Here is a 14872-nt window from a genome sequence, read left to right as displayed (position 1 = left end):
TGTGTGTGTGCATGCACACACACACACACACACACACACACACACACACACACACATAAAAATTTTAAACTTTTTATTTTGAGGGAGAGACAGGGAGACAATAGGCACACCAGCTTGTTGCAAATGAACTCCACATGCATGTACTACGTTGTGCACTTGTGTCACTGAACTACTGGCTACATGGGACCTGGAGATTTGAACACGAGTCCTTAGGCTTTGCAGGCATGTGCCTTAAGCACTAAGCCATCTCTCCAGCCCCAAATAAGTATTTTAAGTTGACACAAATTTGAATTTTTTCCTAAATAGAAAGATGTAGCTTTTGTGCTCTAGTAGTGGAAACTTAATTTTCCTGGAGGAATAAAAACAAGAAAATTGTTGTAGTCAGCTTTGCATCGTTGGCAGAAAACGCCCAACCAAGAGCAGCTTGTGGGAGGAAATTTCGGGTTTATTTTGGCTTAGAGACTCGAGGCTCATGATGGCAGGGAAAATGATGGCATGAGCAGAGGGTGGACATCACCTCCTGGACAATAGCAGTTGCCAAACACAGATAGATAGCAAGGGGAAGCTCACTATGACACTCTGCTTCCAACAATACATCACCTCCAGGGGGCTTCAATTCCCAAATTGCTACCATCTGGGGACCTAGCATTCAGAACCCAAGAGTTTATGGGGGACACCTGAATCAAACAACACTAAACTGTTATGCATCTAAAGTCACTTTAATTTTTGCTTTGTAGAATTTTATCCTACCTCAAGTGGGCCTGGTGGTCCTAATCCTATATCCTAGCACTTAGGAAGTTGAGGCAGGAGGATCTTAAATTCAAGGCCAGTGCCAGCCTGGGCACAGACCAAGTTCAACAGCAACCTGGGCTATGCAGTGAGACATCTCAAAATCTTTTCTTAAAATTTATTTACTTATTTGAGAGATAGAGAAAGGGCACAGAGAGTGAGAGGATGAATGGTCACATCAGGTCCTACAGCCACTGCAAAAGATCTCCAGACACATGCACCACCTTGTGCATCTGTGTTATGTGGGTACTTGGAAATCAAACCCGGGTCCTTAGGCTTTGCAAGCAAGCACCTTAACTGCTAAGAATCTCTCCAACCCTTGTCTCAAAATCTTTAAAAAATAATAATTCCAGATCCTGGCATAAGCCTGTATGGTAGTGAACACCTGTAATTAATCCCAGCACTGCAGAAGCTAGAGCAGAATGATTATTGTAGCAAGTTCAAGGCCTGTGTCAACAAGGAATTTTACCCTACCATAATTTATAAAACCATTTTGTGAACACAGAGCCCTTGCTCAAGACACTAAAACTAACATACCTAAGTGGGAACCAAGAATATATGTAAGGCATGCAAGATTTCTACTTCATTCAAACCCAGAGTTCCTGATCCTTTGATAAGTAGATAAGTACTAAGCAGAGACAGTGCTCTTATCCACAATTCTAAAACTCCAAGTAAAGGCCAACTATGGTGGTGTACGCCTTTAATCCCAGCACTTGGGAAGCACAGATAGGATGATTGTTGTGAATTCAAAGTCAGCCTGAGACTTCATAGTGAACTCCAGATCAGCCTGGGCTAGAGTGATGCCCTACCTTGAAAAACCAAATAAATAAGTAAAAGTTGAAGTCACCAAAGCAGAGTGCATCCTTCACAGGCTCCAAAACCAGTGATCTAGCATCAGACTGCCATTCTAAACCCCCTCCGTAAAACATTGAAGTATCCCAGCCTTTGCTTTGATTCTAAAGAATCCCCTAAAGACAATGTTCAAACGGGGACTTTATTTAATGCTTTCCCAGTGGGCAAGTAAGGAACGGAGTGATAATGCCAATAGTTAACAAGCCTACTGATGACTCCACTGAGGGACTAGAAGGACTATCTTTATTTATTTAATTGTTTTTTGACAACTTCCATAACTGTAGGCAATAACCCATGGTAATTCCTCCCCTCCCCCCACCTCCTCCTTTGAAACTCCACTCCATCATATCTCCTCCCCCTCTCAATCAGTCTCTCTTTTATTTTGATGTGAAATGATTACCTTTAAAGATGGCTCTGAGGAGTGCTCCAGTGGCTCTTCCTTTCACTGCTTGATTCTGAAGGAGACTAGTCAACTGCAGACAAAGAGAGAAAAATTACAAGTAGCAACAGCTCCTCTACCTCAATAGCCTAAATGTTTAAAAAACAAAAGTAGTGGGCTGGAGAGATGCTTAGAAGTTAAAGTGCTTGCCTCCAAAGCCTAAGGACCCAGATTCAATTCCCCAGGACCCACCTAAGCCAGATGCACATGGTGGCACATATATCTGGAGTGCATTTGCAGTGGTTAGAGACCCTGACGTACCTGTTTTCTCTCTCTCAAATAAATAAAAATAAAATATTTAAAAAACAAAAGTACTGTCAGGTTCAGACCATTCAGACACTTGAAGTCTCACAAATAACTAAATTTTCATTTAGACATAGAGCAGGAAGATCTTAATATGATACTAGTCTGTCAAGACAAAAATTTGGCTGAGGGGGCTAGAGAGATGGCTTAGCGGTTAGGGTGTTTGCCTGCAAAGCAAAGGAGCCAGGTTTGATTCCCCAGGACCCATGTAAGCCAGATGCACAAGGTGTCCTGAATGCTAAGTTCCAGCTGATGGAGATTTGGGAATGAATGCCTCCTGGAGCCAATATATTGTTGGGGCTGGACTTATGGTTATTATAGCCAGTTTCCCCTTGCCAATGTTTAGCACACTTCTCTGTTGCTATTGTCCATCTGATGTTGGCCAGGGAGTGATATCCACCCTCTGCTCATGCCATTGTTTCCCCTGCCATCATGGAGCTTCCCCTCGAGCCTGTAAGCCAAAATAAAACTCTTTTTTCCCACAAGCTACTCTTGGTTGGGTGATTTCTACCAGCAATGTGAACCTGACTGCAACACCTACAAAGCCTAATGACCCATGTTCAATTCCCCAGTACCTACCCACATAAAGCCAGATGCACAAAGTGACACGTGCTTCTGGAGTTTGTTTGCAGCTGCTAAAGGCCCTGGCACATTCATCCATTCTCTCTAGTCTCTGCTTACAAATAAATAAATATTTTTTAAAAAGAAAGTATCTGGGCTGGAGAGATGGCTTAGTGGTTAAGTGCTTGCCTGTGAAGCCTAAGGCCCCCAGTTCGAGGCTCAATTCCCCAAGACCCACGTTAGCCAGATGCACAAGGGGGTACACACATCTGGAGTTCATTTGCAGTGGCTGGAGACCCTGGTGCACCCATTCTCTCTCACTCTCTCTTTCTTTCTCTCTGCCCCTTTCTCTGTCTGTTGCTCTCAAATAAATAAATAAACCAAAAAAAGAAAAGTATCCTTTTCCAGGGTTAGTAATGTAATTCGGTGACAGTTCTCATCTAAAATGTTTGAGGCCCTAAGCTTGATCCTTAGCACAGGGGTCTAAAAGATTACCCAGTTCCTCTAGGGTTTCAAGTTTGCAAAAACAAATTATTAGGGCTGGGGAAATGGCTTAGCAGTTAAGGCGTTTGCCTATGAAGCCTAAGGACCCTGGTTTGATTCCCTGGGACCCACATAAGCCAGATGGACAAGGGTGCATGTGTCTGGAGTTCATGTGCTGTGGCTGAAGGCCCTGGGGTGCCCATTCTCTCCTTCTCTTCCTCTTGTCTCTCTCTCAAATAAATAAATTAGTTAAATTTAAAAAAAAAACTATTAGCATTTTTTTTTCTTAGACAAGGTCTCACTATGTAGCCTAGGCTGGCCTTGAACTCCTGGTCTGACCTCCAGCTGCTAAAATTACAGACTTGTGCTTCCATACCTGACTCTTAGTTTTTGAGTTTTCCTTACTTTTCCTCACTTCTCATTTTGTCCATGTCCTTACTGTTTTAATTAAATTTGTTAATTTTTAAAAAAAAGAACTAGGATTTTAGACTGATTAATTCATCTATTAGTTTCCTGTTAATTTCTACATTCTTACCTTTATTCACTTTGGTAAGACAGGTTCTTGCTATTAAGCAGCCCAAGATGGCTTTAAACTCTTAATCTACCTAAGTGGTAAGATTATAGGCTCTTACACTCATCCTCAGCTACTTTCATCTCTAGCACTTTCTGTGGTCTGCTGTTTACTTACTGCTCTTTTTCTATTTTAAGTCTGAAATTTAGCTATTATTTTATTTTTATTGATGTAAGTAAAATTTAACAACTTTCCACAAATTCTTTTTTTTTAATATATTTTTTGTTCATTTTTTATTTATTTATTTGAGAGCAACAGACACAGAGAGAAAGACAGATAGAGGGAGAGAGAGAGAATGGGCGCGCCAGGGCCTCCAGCCACTGCAAACGAACTCCAGACGCGTGCGCCCCCTTGTGCATCTGGCTAACGTGGGACCTGGGGAACCGAGCCTCATACCGGGGTCCTTAGGCTTCACAGGCAAGCGCTTAACCGCTAAGCCATCTCTCCAGCCCCTTTCCACAAATTCTTATTTGCAGTATTTTCATTATTTTTTAGAAGGCCTGTTTTGTCTGCATATCCCTTTTAACCCAAGTCACTTAAAAGTTAGCTCTAGATAATAGGGTCATTTTTTTATTATTTGCTTCGTGTCTTATATCTTACTTTATTGTATTGTTAGAACACAGTACTGAGTATTGTGGTAGTTTGGATAGATGACCCCCAATATATTCACTGTTTTATTAGTTTGTAGCTTGCATCTGCAGGCACATGGCTGGAGGTGGTGTCACTTAAGAACTTAAGGTGTGGTAATGGGTTTGAAATTTCAATCTAAAGATATGCAAAGTGTGCCTGGCTGGAGTTCCTGAAGTGTGCTATGCTGTGTGGCTTTTGGCTTTTAGGCTTGTGCTTCCTTTTCTGTGTTTGGTCCTATGAAGGCTGCATGTGTCTGGAGTCTGTACCCCCAGTAGCTGGAGTTATAGGTTACAACTCAATTTCTACGAACTGTTGTTGAGTAAATTCTTTTCTCTTAAGGAAATAGAACAGGTAGCAGAATGGTAGTCTAGCACGCGTTCTCTCTCTCCCTCTCTATATTCTTTGTCATCATGCTTGAAATTGCTTTTAGCAGAACAAGGATCTCAATACTCACATCCTCATCTTTCAGGTTTTGAAGAAATGCCTGCAGTTTGCCTGTTGCTTTATCTGTTGCTAGAGATAAAATTTTTTGGTCCATTGTTGTTCATACCAAGGACCTGAAAGGAAAAAAAAAAAGTCACAGCTAGAAGCTTCCAGAAGTAAACAAACTTGCTTTTCTGTTGTTTGTTGGACTTTTGTTTTATTTTCTTCTTTTGATGAAGGGTCATCTCACTCTAAGCCAGGCTAACCTGGAACTCATAGCAATTCTACCTCAGCATCTCAAGTGCTGGGATTAAAAACATGAGTCACAGGGCTGGAGAGATGGCTCAGCAGTTGAGATGCTTGCCTGCAAAGCCTGAGCACCTACATTCAATTCCCCAGTACCCACGTAAGACAGATGCAGAAAGTGGTGCATGCATCTGGAGTTTGTTTGCAGTGGCTAGAGGCCCTGGCATGTTCATTCTCTCTCCCTCTCTCTCTCCTTGCAAATAAATACTTAAAAAAAAAAAATGAATTACCACACCCAGCTTTTTTCTTTTTCTTTCTTTCTTTCTTTTTTTTTTTCCCTTTTTCCAGGTTTGGGATCTCACTCTAGCTAAAGCTGACCTGGAACTCACTGTAGTCTCAGCATGGCCTGGAACTGGGTAAAGGCATGCGCCAGGCTTATTTTTTTATCCAAAATATTTTTTGCCTTTACAGACAACACACACATAGTAGGTAGTCAACAGATTAAATAGTACTATGAGGGCTGGAAAGATGGATCAGCAGTTAAGGCACTTGCCTACAAAGCCTGACAGCCTGAAGTTCATTTGCAGTGGTTGGAGGCCCTGACACACCCATTCTCTCCCCTCTCTGCTTACAAAAAAAAAAAACAAAGAAGAGCCAGGTGTGGTGTGCATGCCTTTAATCCTAGTACTCAAGAGGCAGAGGTAGGAGGATTGCACTGAGTTCAAGGCTACCCTGAGTCTATATAATGAATTCCAGATCAGCCTAGGTTAGAGGCCCTACCTTGAATAAACAAACAAACAAAAATAATAGTAGTATGACAGCTGATTTTTATCCTAACCAAAGTAATCTTGAGGTCTAGGGAGATGGCTCAGCAGTTAAAGGTGCTTAATTGCAAAGCTTGCTGTACCAGATTCAATTCCCAAGTACATTCATAAAGCCAGATGCAAAGTGACACATGCATCTGTGATCCTAAAGTACTTAACACAATGGGAGGTGATGCCAGGAGAATCTGAAGTGTAAAGATCAAATAGTCTGACATGTTTGCAGTTTGTTTGCAGTGGCAAAAGACCCTGTCACAAAAAAAAAAAAAAAAAAAAAAAAGTGGAGCACAGATGCCTACAAGTTGTCCTCTGTGGAATGTGTGCCCACATACCCAACAAATAATTTTTAAAAAATTAATAATAGAAAAAAAGAAGCTAGGCATAGTGATGCATGTCTTTAGTTCCAGAACTCAGGAGGCTGAGGTAGGAGAACCTCCTTGAGTCTGAGGCCAGCTTTGGGCCAAGTGAAGAGACTTTCTGTGTAAATAACTAAGAACTATCAAAAGTTCCTGAGCTACAGTACTGCAATATCTCTATCACACCTTCCAAGGCTCAGGGTCTAATGCAGAAGAGGTGGTGGAAAGAACATAAAAGCCAAAGGAAGGGTAGGACTCCTTACAATGTGCTGCTGCCCCCAGACACAAAATGGCCTGGATATCCATGACCTCACTGTGCCTGACACTACCTACACAAGACCATTATAATAGGAGGAAAAGATCATGACATCAAAATAAAAGAGACTGATTGAGATGGGTAGGGGATATGATGGAGAATGGAGTTTCAAAGGAGAAAGTAGGGGGAGGGAGGGTATTACCATAGGATATTATTTATAATCATAGAAGTTAATAAAAATTTAAAAATAAATATGGGGGGATGGAGGGTATCACCATGGGGTATTTTTTTATAATCATGGAAGTTGTTAATAAAAAAATTTAAAAATAAATAAATAAATTTAAAAAAAAGTTCCTGAGCTGGAGCAAGAACCTACCTTGAAAAATAAAAAAGTGATTGTTATGGGGAAGTAATATGATGGAGAATGGAATTTCAAGTGGGAAAGTGTGGGGGTGGGGAGGGAGAGAATTACCATGGGATATATTTTATAATCATGGAAAATGTTAATAAAAATTAAAAAAAAAAAACAAAAAAATAAAAATAAAAAAGCATCCATGGAGTCTGACGCCATGCCTAACCTCTCTTTATAAGAGCTCTGAATTCCTTTCAGTCCTTCAAATCTTCAAGGTCTTTATATAACAGACCTTTATATATGAGTTCCCATTTGAAATATAAATACCCTTTCTTTCATCCATCCCTGCCCTCTAATGTTTATTAATTACTACAAATCCTTCAGGCCTCTGCTTAACCCATACTTCCTCAGAAGCTCAGTCTAGGTTAAACAGTCCATTACATCCTTCTTGTCTGAGGGGTTCAGTAATATATCTTACATGGCATTAACTTTTAAAATTTCTATTTATTTGCAAGTACAGAAGGAATATATCAGGACGTCTTGCCACTGCAAATGAACTGCAGACACATGTACCACTTTGTACATCTGGCTTTATGTTGAGTACTGGAAAATTAAACCAGGGTCATCAGGCTTTGCAAGTAGGCACTTTTAACCACTGAGCTATCTCCCCAGCCCTCAACTTAAAGAGGCAGAGAGAATGAGAAAGGGCACACCAGGGCCTCTAATCACTGCAAATAAACTCCAGATGATTGCACCACTTTGTGCAGCTGACTTACACAGGTACTGAGGAAAAGAACCTGGGTCCTTAGGCTTCACAGGCAAATGCCTTAACCACTATGCCATCTTTCTAGCTCCAACTTTTAAAAAAAATATTTTTATTTATTTGCAAGCAGAGAGAAGAGACAGAGAGAATGGGCACACCAGGGTCTCCAGCCACTGCAAATGAACTCCAGATGCATGTGTCACTTTGTGCATCTGGCTTTATGTGGGTACTAGGGAATCAAACCTGAGTCATTAGGCTTTGCAGACAAGCACCTTAAGCACTGAGCATCTCTCCAGCCTGTCCTCAACTGTTTTTTTTTTTTTTTTCCGAGATAGGGTCTTACTCCAGCCCAGGCTGACCTGGAATTCACTATGGAGTCTCAGGGTGGCCTCCAACTCACAGCAATCCTCCTACCTCTGCCTCCCGAGTGCTGGGATTAAAGGCATGCACCACCACACCCGGCTTGTCCTCAACTTTAAATATTACATTTATAACAATGATAGTAATGACTATCTCCCTCTAGCTCTGGTTTATAAACTCTACAAATGCAAGGACTCTGATTTAATCACTCTATCTTCAGGGCTCGTCACAGTGGCTAGCTCATATTAAGTATCTAACAAGTATTTGTTGAACTAATGAGTAACTGAAGCCCTACAATGGACAAGATACTGAGTTCAGCACTTTACATTCACTAATTGGATCCTCACAACCCCCATGTGGAATGTTACCAGTCTCATACTATTACTTCTGTTCCTGGTTATGACTGAGATTGAACCCAAGGCCTCACTCATCCTCAGCATTGGGTCTACCATTGACACCCCAGGCCTCAGTCCTATTTTAGGTGAAGAATTTTGGAGACTCAGAGGTTAAGGACTTTCTCCAAGGTTAACAGGCAGAGAACTGAAATCAGAGTCTGTCCAGCTCCAGGCCCCAAGATTCCATACTTTTACTTACTACCCACTCCTAGGTGGCAAGGGATGCAAATAGGGAGTAATAACTAAAAAAATGGCATCCAGGACAGTTCTGCGAGGTGAATATGCTTAAGTAAATGTTTCAACAGGCACATTTGCTAAAAATCGGCCTAAAACCAGAGCTGTGTTAACAGATTAAGCGGCTGTTTAGTCTGAGAGCACAGCAGACTGCTTGACAAGAGGCACCAGAAATATAAAAACCTAGGAAGACGGAAGCCCCACTTACGTGAAATGCCAGTCCCTGGAAGGCTCTTTTAAAAAGTGGGATGGGAGAGGGAGGAAGACAAAGTCAGGTGAGGTGACAGAGCCTTATAAACCCTGCACTTGGGAGAAAGACCAGCTCAGAACATACGGTGCGTTACAAGCCAGCCAGGGTTAGAGTGAAACCCCGTTTCCAAACACAACGGGGTGGGGGGAGAGAAGTCTGTAATCCCAGTCCTCGAGAGGTCAGGAGTTCAAGGTCATCCTTGGCTACAGAAAGTATTCAAAGACGGCTTGGGCTACAACGAGCCCTTCCATTAAAAAATAATTAAATACAGCCGGGCGTGGTGGCGCACGCCTTTAATCCCAGCACTCGGGAGGCAGAGGTAGGAGGATCGCCGTGAGTTCGAGACAAACCTGTGACGACACAGTTAATTTCAGGTCAGCCTGGGCCAGAGTGAGACCCTACCTAGGAAAAAACAAAAAAGTTAAAAAAATAATAAATAAATAGAAAGGAAAGGGGGAAAAGAGAAAGCATCTCCGGAGTAGTCTGCCTGTCTACCCACTGGCACAGCGCTACACACGCGAAGCCGGGTTAGAGGCCTCCCCGGGCGGGCGCGGACCGGCGGTGACCGGAGAAGCCGAGAGTGATGCCGCCCAAACCGAGGCACGCGGCCGGCCTCCTGTCCTCACAGACCCGCTCCCTTCCGGGGGAGCCCTCTGCGCCTCACTGGCTCGCCGGCTCCCGCCCCGACAACCTGCAGAGACTCAGGACGGTCACCTCAGCACCACCGCCGCCAGCGCCGTCCAAAAAGCCCGCTCAACCCTACGCCGACGCACTTCCGTCACCCAGAGCGACAGGTCCCGCCCCTCGCCTCACTTCCGCCGTCGCGGCGTTCGCGGGCTGGGACGTACCATTCCAAGCCGAAGGGGTGGAGCCTCGCGGAGCTCAGGATGCTCCCACTCCGTCGGAGGTCTAGGGGAGCCCGATAGCCTGGCCGGGTTCAGCCAACGAGGAAGGGAATGAATCAAGGATAATGGCATAAGAGGATGTTTGCATTGGAAGAACCTGGAAGGAACCGGGTGATCTCATACTCCACCGTGTGCCCCGTGGTTAATAACCCCAGTAGGTAGCCTCGCAGAATCTGGGAATGAGTGCATATTGTTAAGTGAACCCCTGACTGTAGAGGGAAGAGCAGTGGCGCTGTGGTCTGTTTTGTTTTTAATTTTAGAGGGAGAGAGAGAGGAGAGAATTGGCACACCAGGACCTCAGCCATTGCAGTCGAACTCCGGACACTTGTGCTACCTACTGGGCATGTGCCACCTTGCACTTGCCTCACCTTTGTGTGTATGGCTTATGTGGGATCTGGAGAGTCAAACATGGTCCTTAGGCTTCACAGGCAAGCACCTTAAATGCTAAGCCATCACTTCAGCCTCTGAGGGCTATTTTTAAATATTTTATTTATTTATTTATTTATTTATTTATTTATTTATTTATTTATTTATTTGAGAGAGAGAGAATGGGCACACCAGGGCCTCCAGCCACTGCAAATGAACTCCAGATGCATGTGCCCCTTGTGCATTTGGCTTACCTGGGGCCTGGAGACTCAAACTGGGATCCTTTGGCTTTGTAGGCAAGCGCCTTAACCGCTAAGCCATCTCTCTAGCCCCTCTGTGGGCTATTTTAAGATTGACAAAACAGCCTGGGCAAAAGGTCTGGGACCAGTGGTCTATGACACTACCAAACCCTCAGCCAGTTCAGGATGTGAAGGTGCTTAGGGTAGTCCAGGAGAAACAGAGGCACGTTAATCTCTCTCATGTTGCAGTTTGGGAATAACTGAAGAAGAAAGACATAGTTGTATTGATAGAGACTTGAGAGCAAAGTAACCTTCTTTTGCAGGTAGTCAGTTAGGAACACAGACCCAAAAGGACATACATAGATGCTGCCCAGCCCTGGTGAAACTGGAAGAGAACTTCAGTCTGATTCCAGATGGCGACCGGAGCTGCTTCCTGGTTCTTCCTCCTTAACTTTACAAGGTCTCCCTCCTCCTACCTCATTTCTGAGTGGTCAAGGTCCTTCCTCTACATTGAAATTGGCAATGAAGTTCAGCCCTATAGGATGCCCAATTTATAAAAGGACCTCATCCAAGTTATCATGACCTCTCGGAATCCCTCCCAGCTGGAAGAGGAAGGCAGAACACCTTTCAGCTTGGGAGCTTTTCTGTTTTTCTCCTACTCTTATTTCCACTCTCTTTTAAACAAAATCTTTCATGATTTACCCTTTTTCTTGTCTTTGTTTATCAACTCTTTGGTAATTATAAGGCAAAAGAACTTGAGAGTCACTGGCTTGAGGAATGCTAAGACCATCCAGGGGTCAGAGGAGTTTTGTGGGCTCTCAACTCCATAACACTCTTGTAGACCCCATAACCCTGACATGTGCTGTTGAGATTGTTCAAAAGAGCTGAACTGAGAGGGGTGGCCCAAAGATAAATCCCATTAAGACACTAAATTATCTGCAGTAGTAATATAGACAGTGGCAATGGGGGAAAGAAAGGAGTGGATCATATATGAAAGATTTAGGAAGGAGAGTGAACTGCCTGAGGAGGTATGGAAGGAGTTGAGGAATATTCTGACCTAGGTTGGGGTAGCGGAGGAAGGTGTAATATTGCCAGTTGACTGTCAAGAAGCATAGGGAGGGGCTGGAGAGATGGCTTAGCAGTTAAGGCATTTGCCTGCAAAGCCAAAGGACCCATGTTCGATTCCCCAGGACCCATGTTAGCCAGATGCATGAGGGGGCGCAGGCGTCTGGAGTTCATTTGTAGTGGCTGGCGGCCCTGACACACCCATTCATTCTCTCTCTCCCCCTCTTTCTCTGTCAAATAAATAAATAAATAAAAATTAAAAAAAAAAAAGAAGCATAGGGAAATGAGATTTGCAGATGATGACAAAGCCTTCAGACCTGAACTTGCCAAATTTGAGGTGCCCACAGGATAACTAGTGAAGGAATGCTACCATCAAGGGTGTTTGGTCTAGAACCAGGCCCACAGCCCTTGAAGATAGGATGGGTCTACTTGGAGGGGAAATAGCCACTGGAGGAAGGCAATGCCTCTAAACTTTCTTCATGTTCATCTTGCTGGTACCGAACACTTTTCCTTCTATTTTTCTGTCTCAACAATGAGCTATGAGATATAGCTAAAAACCAGCAGCTGAAGTGGAAAATGTTTCCTGAGAGGAATTCTTTTATTTTTTGGCAATTTTTTTTTTCGAGGTAGGGTCTCACTCTAGCTCAGGCTGACCTGGAATCCACTGTGTGGGCTTAGGGTGACCTCAAACTTATGGCGATCCTCCTATCTCTGTCTCCCAAGTGCTGGGATTAAAGGCATGCGCCACCATGCCTGGCTATTTTTGGCGATTTTGCACACATATATATTTTGATTGTATCACCCCCTGTGATGGTCTAACTAAAATGCCCCCCATATCCTCACGTGTATGTTATTGGATTAGTCAAGGTTCTCTAGAGGAACAGAACTGAAATTCATTGGATTACTTTACGACAGTCAAACAATGGCAGATTACAGGCCTGAGAGTCAAGGAACCCGGTAGCTGCTCAGTCCATGAGGCTGGATGCCTCAGCTGTCCTAGTCCAGCACTGAAGGCCTGGAGGTGTCCTGGAGAGACGCTGCTTTTCAGTCCTCACTGGAATGCAGCAAAACAGCCAAGTGCCAGCAGCAAGCAGCACGGGCAGCCAGGTGGGAGGAGAGGAGAAGACCTTTCTTCCCAGAGCTTCTTTTGATAAAGCCTCCCCAACAAGAGGGGCCACCCACTCTGGGGGAAGGGCTCACCTCAGGGGAAGGATTCCTCCTTTAGTTAATCCTTTCTGGAAGCAACCTCAGAGACCCACCTGTGAGGAATGTCTCTGGATTCCTAAGAAGATCAAGTTAACACAAACTTAACCATCACTGGTATTAAACTTCATACTTAATCTCCAGCTGTTGGAGCCTTTGTTAGACCCTTGCTGGAGGAGATAAGTTCACTGAGGACCAGCCTTGGAATTTTATAATCCAGTCCCCCCTGCCAGAGCGAGTAAACTCACCCTTGTTGCTTCCTTCCTGATGAGATGTGATGATGTAAGCCAGCTTCCTACTCTTGCCGTGCCTTCCTGGCAATGATGAAGCTTCTCCTTTAGACTATATGCTGAAATATACCCTTTCCTCCCATAACCTGCTTCTGATTGGTGTTTTGTCCCATCATTGAGAAGGTAACTGTTATATCCCTATGACCTCTTATTCTCTCTCCCACTCTTCCCAACTACTCCTCTTAATCCCCTTCCTACTTCCACGGTGTGTGTGTGTATGTGCCATTGAGTTTAATTACAGTGGTTTATTGGCCCTGAATCAAGGCCGGCAGTTGGCTGAAGCTGTTGGTTTCAAGCAGGAGCCTAAAGAAATGTCTTCCTATGGTCTGTTGGCCATTTCAGAAATTTGGAAATGCAATGGTCAATTCATTAGAAAGAAACATCTGGCTGGGTGTGGTCACCATTCTCTGATCCAGCACTTGTAAGGCTGAGGCAGGGATTGAGAGTTTGAGGATAGTCTGGGCTATATACTGAGACCCTGTCTCAGAAAAATAGCCAAAGAAACAGCTGAGTTGTGGGTGATAAGTGTGGGTCAATAAATTAAACTTTAATTTTATTTATTTGCAAGCAGAGAGAGATAGAAGAGGGAGGGAGGGGGAGAGAGAGAAGAAAGGAAGGCATGCTAGGGCTGCTAGCTGCTGCAAATAAACTTGAATGCATGCTCAAAAAAAAAAAAAAATTACAGTGGTTTACATGACCATGGGTGGGGTGGGGGTTATTTACCAGAAAATGGGCAATTTATTACTGACTACACCACTGAGGATGTCTTCTCCACTCCCAGCAACCATTAGCTGCCACAGTGTGATTTTGTTGTTAGCCTCCCAAGAGCTGGAATGACAGGCATAAGCCATTATGACTGATTCACTGTGTGTTCATTGGCATGATGCAGACCATCTCTGGACCTGTTTCCCACTAGCTGGAGTAATGGCGTCACTGTGTAGAAGAGACACTTCTCAAAGGAGGTGTTAATCCTGGAGAGTTCATAACATCCTCCCTAGCCCAGGAAAAATTATTACTGGTCAAATAACAGAGCCCCATTGACCAATCTCTTGCCTTTGGGGGCTTCTTCCAAGAAGAGTGAGGGCTCAATGTCATCTTCTCCAGGAGCTCAGTAGCAAGTGTGACTTCCAGAAGCAGCTTTGCGTGTTGAATGATGACAGAACTTTAGAATGATCTGGACTCCACTCCAAAGCAGCAGGTCTCTCACCTCTCTGACTCTCATTTTGCTGTCCTATCAAACAGGACTAGCTGAGGAAATGCTGACAAGACACCTGTCAGGAGACAGAGTAGGGACACAGCAGATGCAAGCCCCATCCCACCCTGACTCCAGCTGGCTGGGGTCAGGCAGGCCAGGAAGCCTCAGCCAACCCAGTTGTCTGGGCCAGTGAGGACAGCGTCTCCTTTCACACAGTGCCACCATTGTTCCAGTGAGAGAAACTAGAGGTGTGGGTGACTCTTGGGAGGGGTAGGGCAGGAGAAGGGCTATGAATAAAAAGCAGTGTAAGAGAAAGGCCTTCTCCCCAGAAAGGCCTTGTGCCTGAGAGGCTCTGGGCAACCTTCTCCTACCAGGGCCGTCCTATGAATTCAGCAGCATTCTTAGCACTCAGGAACGTGATGGAGTCCTTCACCCAGCATTGGCAGAGAGCCTCTTCTGGGTCTTCAAGGATCCTTCTTGTTGGCAGCCTGGCCTCTCATTTCCATCGTCCCCTATGAGCCTCAC

The 14872-nt window shown here is 44.2% G+C and overlaps 1 protein-coding gene and 1 non-coding gene across 7 annotated transcripts in view; one reads left to right on the top strand and one right to left on the bottom strand.

Moving 5' to 3' along the window:
* Positions 1–9858, bottom strand: part of Fanci (FA complementation group I) — a 97931-nt gene extending 88073 nt beyond the window's left edge. For 4 of the 6 annotated variants that reach the window (XM_045146319.1, XM_045146324.1, XM_045146323.1 and 1 more), the window contains exons 1-3: positions 9799–9858; positions 5083–5185; positions 2042–2114 (exon numbers count right to left, since the gene is read on the bottom strand). In XM_045146319.1, the coding sequence (XP_045002254.1) occupies positions 2042–2114; positions 5083–5166 (157 nt within the window). In that variant the 5' untranslated portion in view covers positions 5167–5185; positions 9799–9858. The other 2 variants (XM_045146320.1, XM_045146321.1) reach the window with 2 other exon arrangements.
* Positions 9859–13400: 3542 nt separating this feature from the next.
* On the top strand, positions 13401–13537 carry LOC123459949. The gene has a single exon (XR_006636680.1). It is a non-coding gene; the product is annotated as a small nucleolar RNA SNORA2/SNORA34 family (small nucleolar RNA).
* The last annotated feature ends 1335 nt before the right edge of the window (positions 13538–14872 follow it).

The sequence above is a fragment of the Jaculus jaculus genome, chromosome 3 (assembly GCF_020740685.1).
Source record: "Jaculus jaculus isolate mJacJac1 chromosome 3, mJacJac1.mat.Y.cur, whole genome shotgun sequence".
Lineage (NCBI taxonomy): Eukaryota > Metazoa > Chordata > Mammalia > Rodentia > Dipodidae > Jaculus > Jaculus jaculus.
The sequence above is the reverse complement of the archived record's forward strand: the minus strand, read 5'-3'. Positions and strand labels throughout refer to the sequence as shown.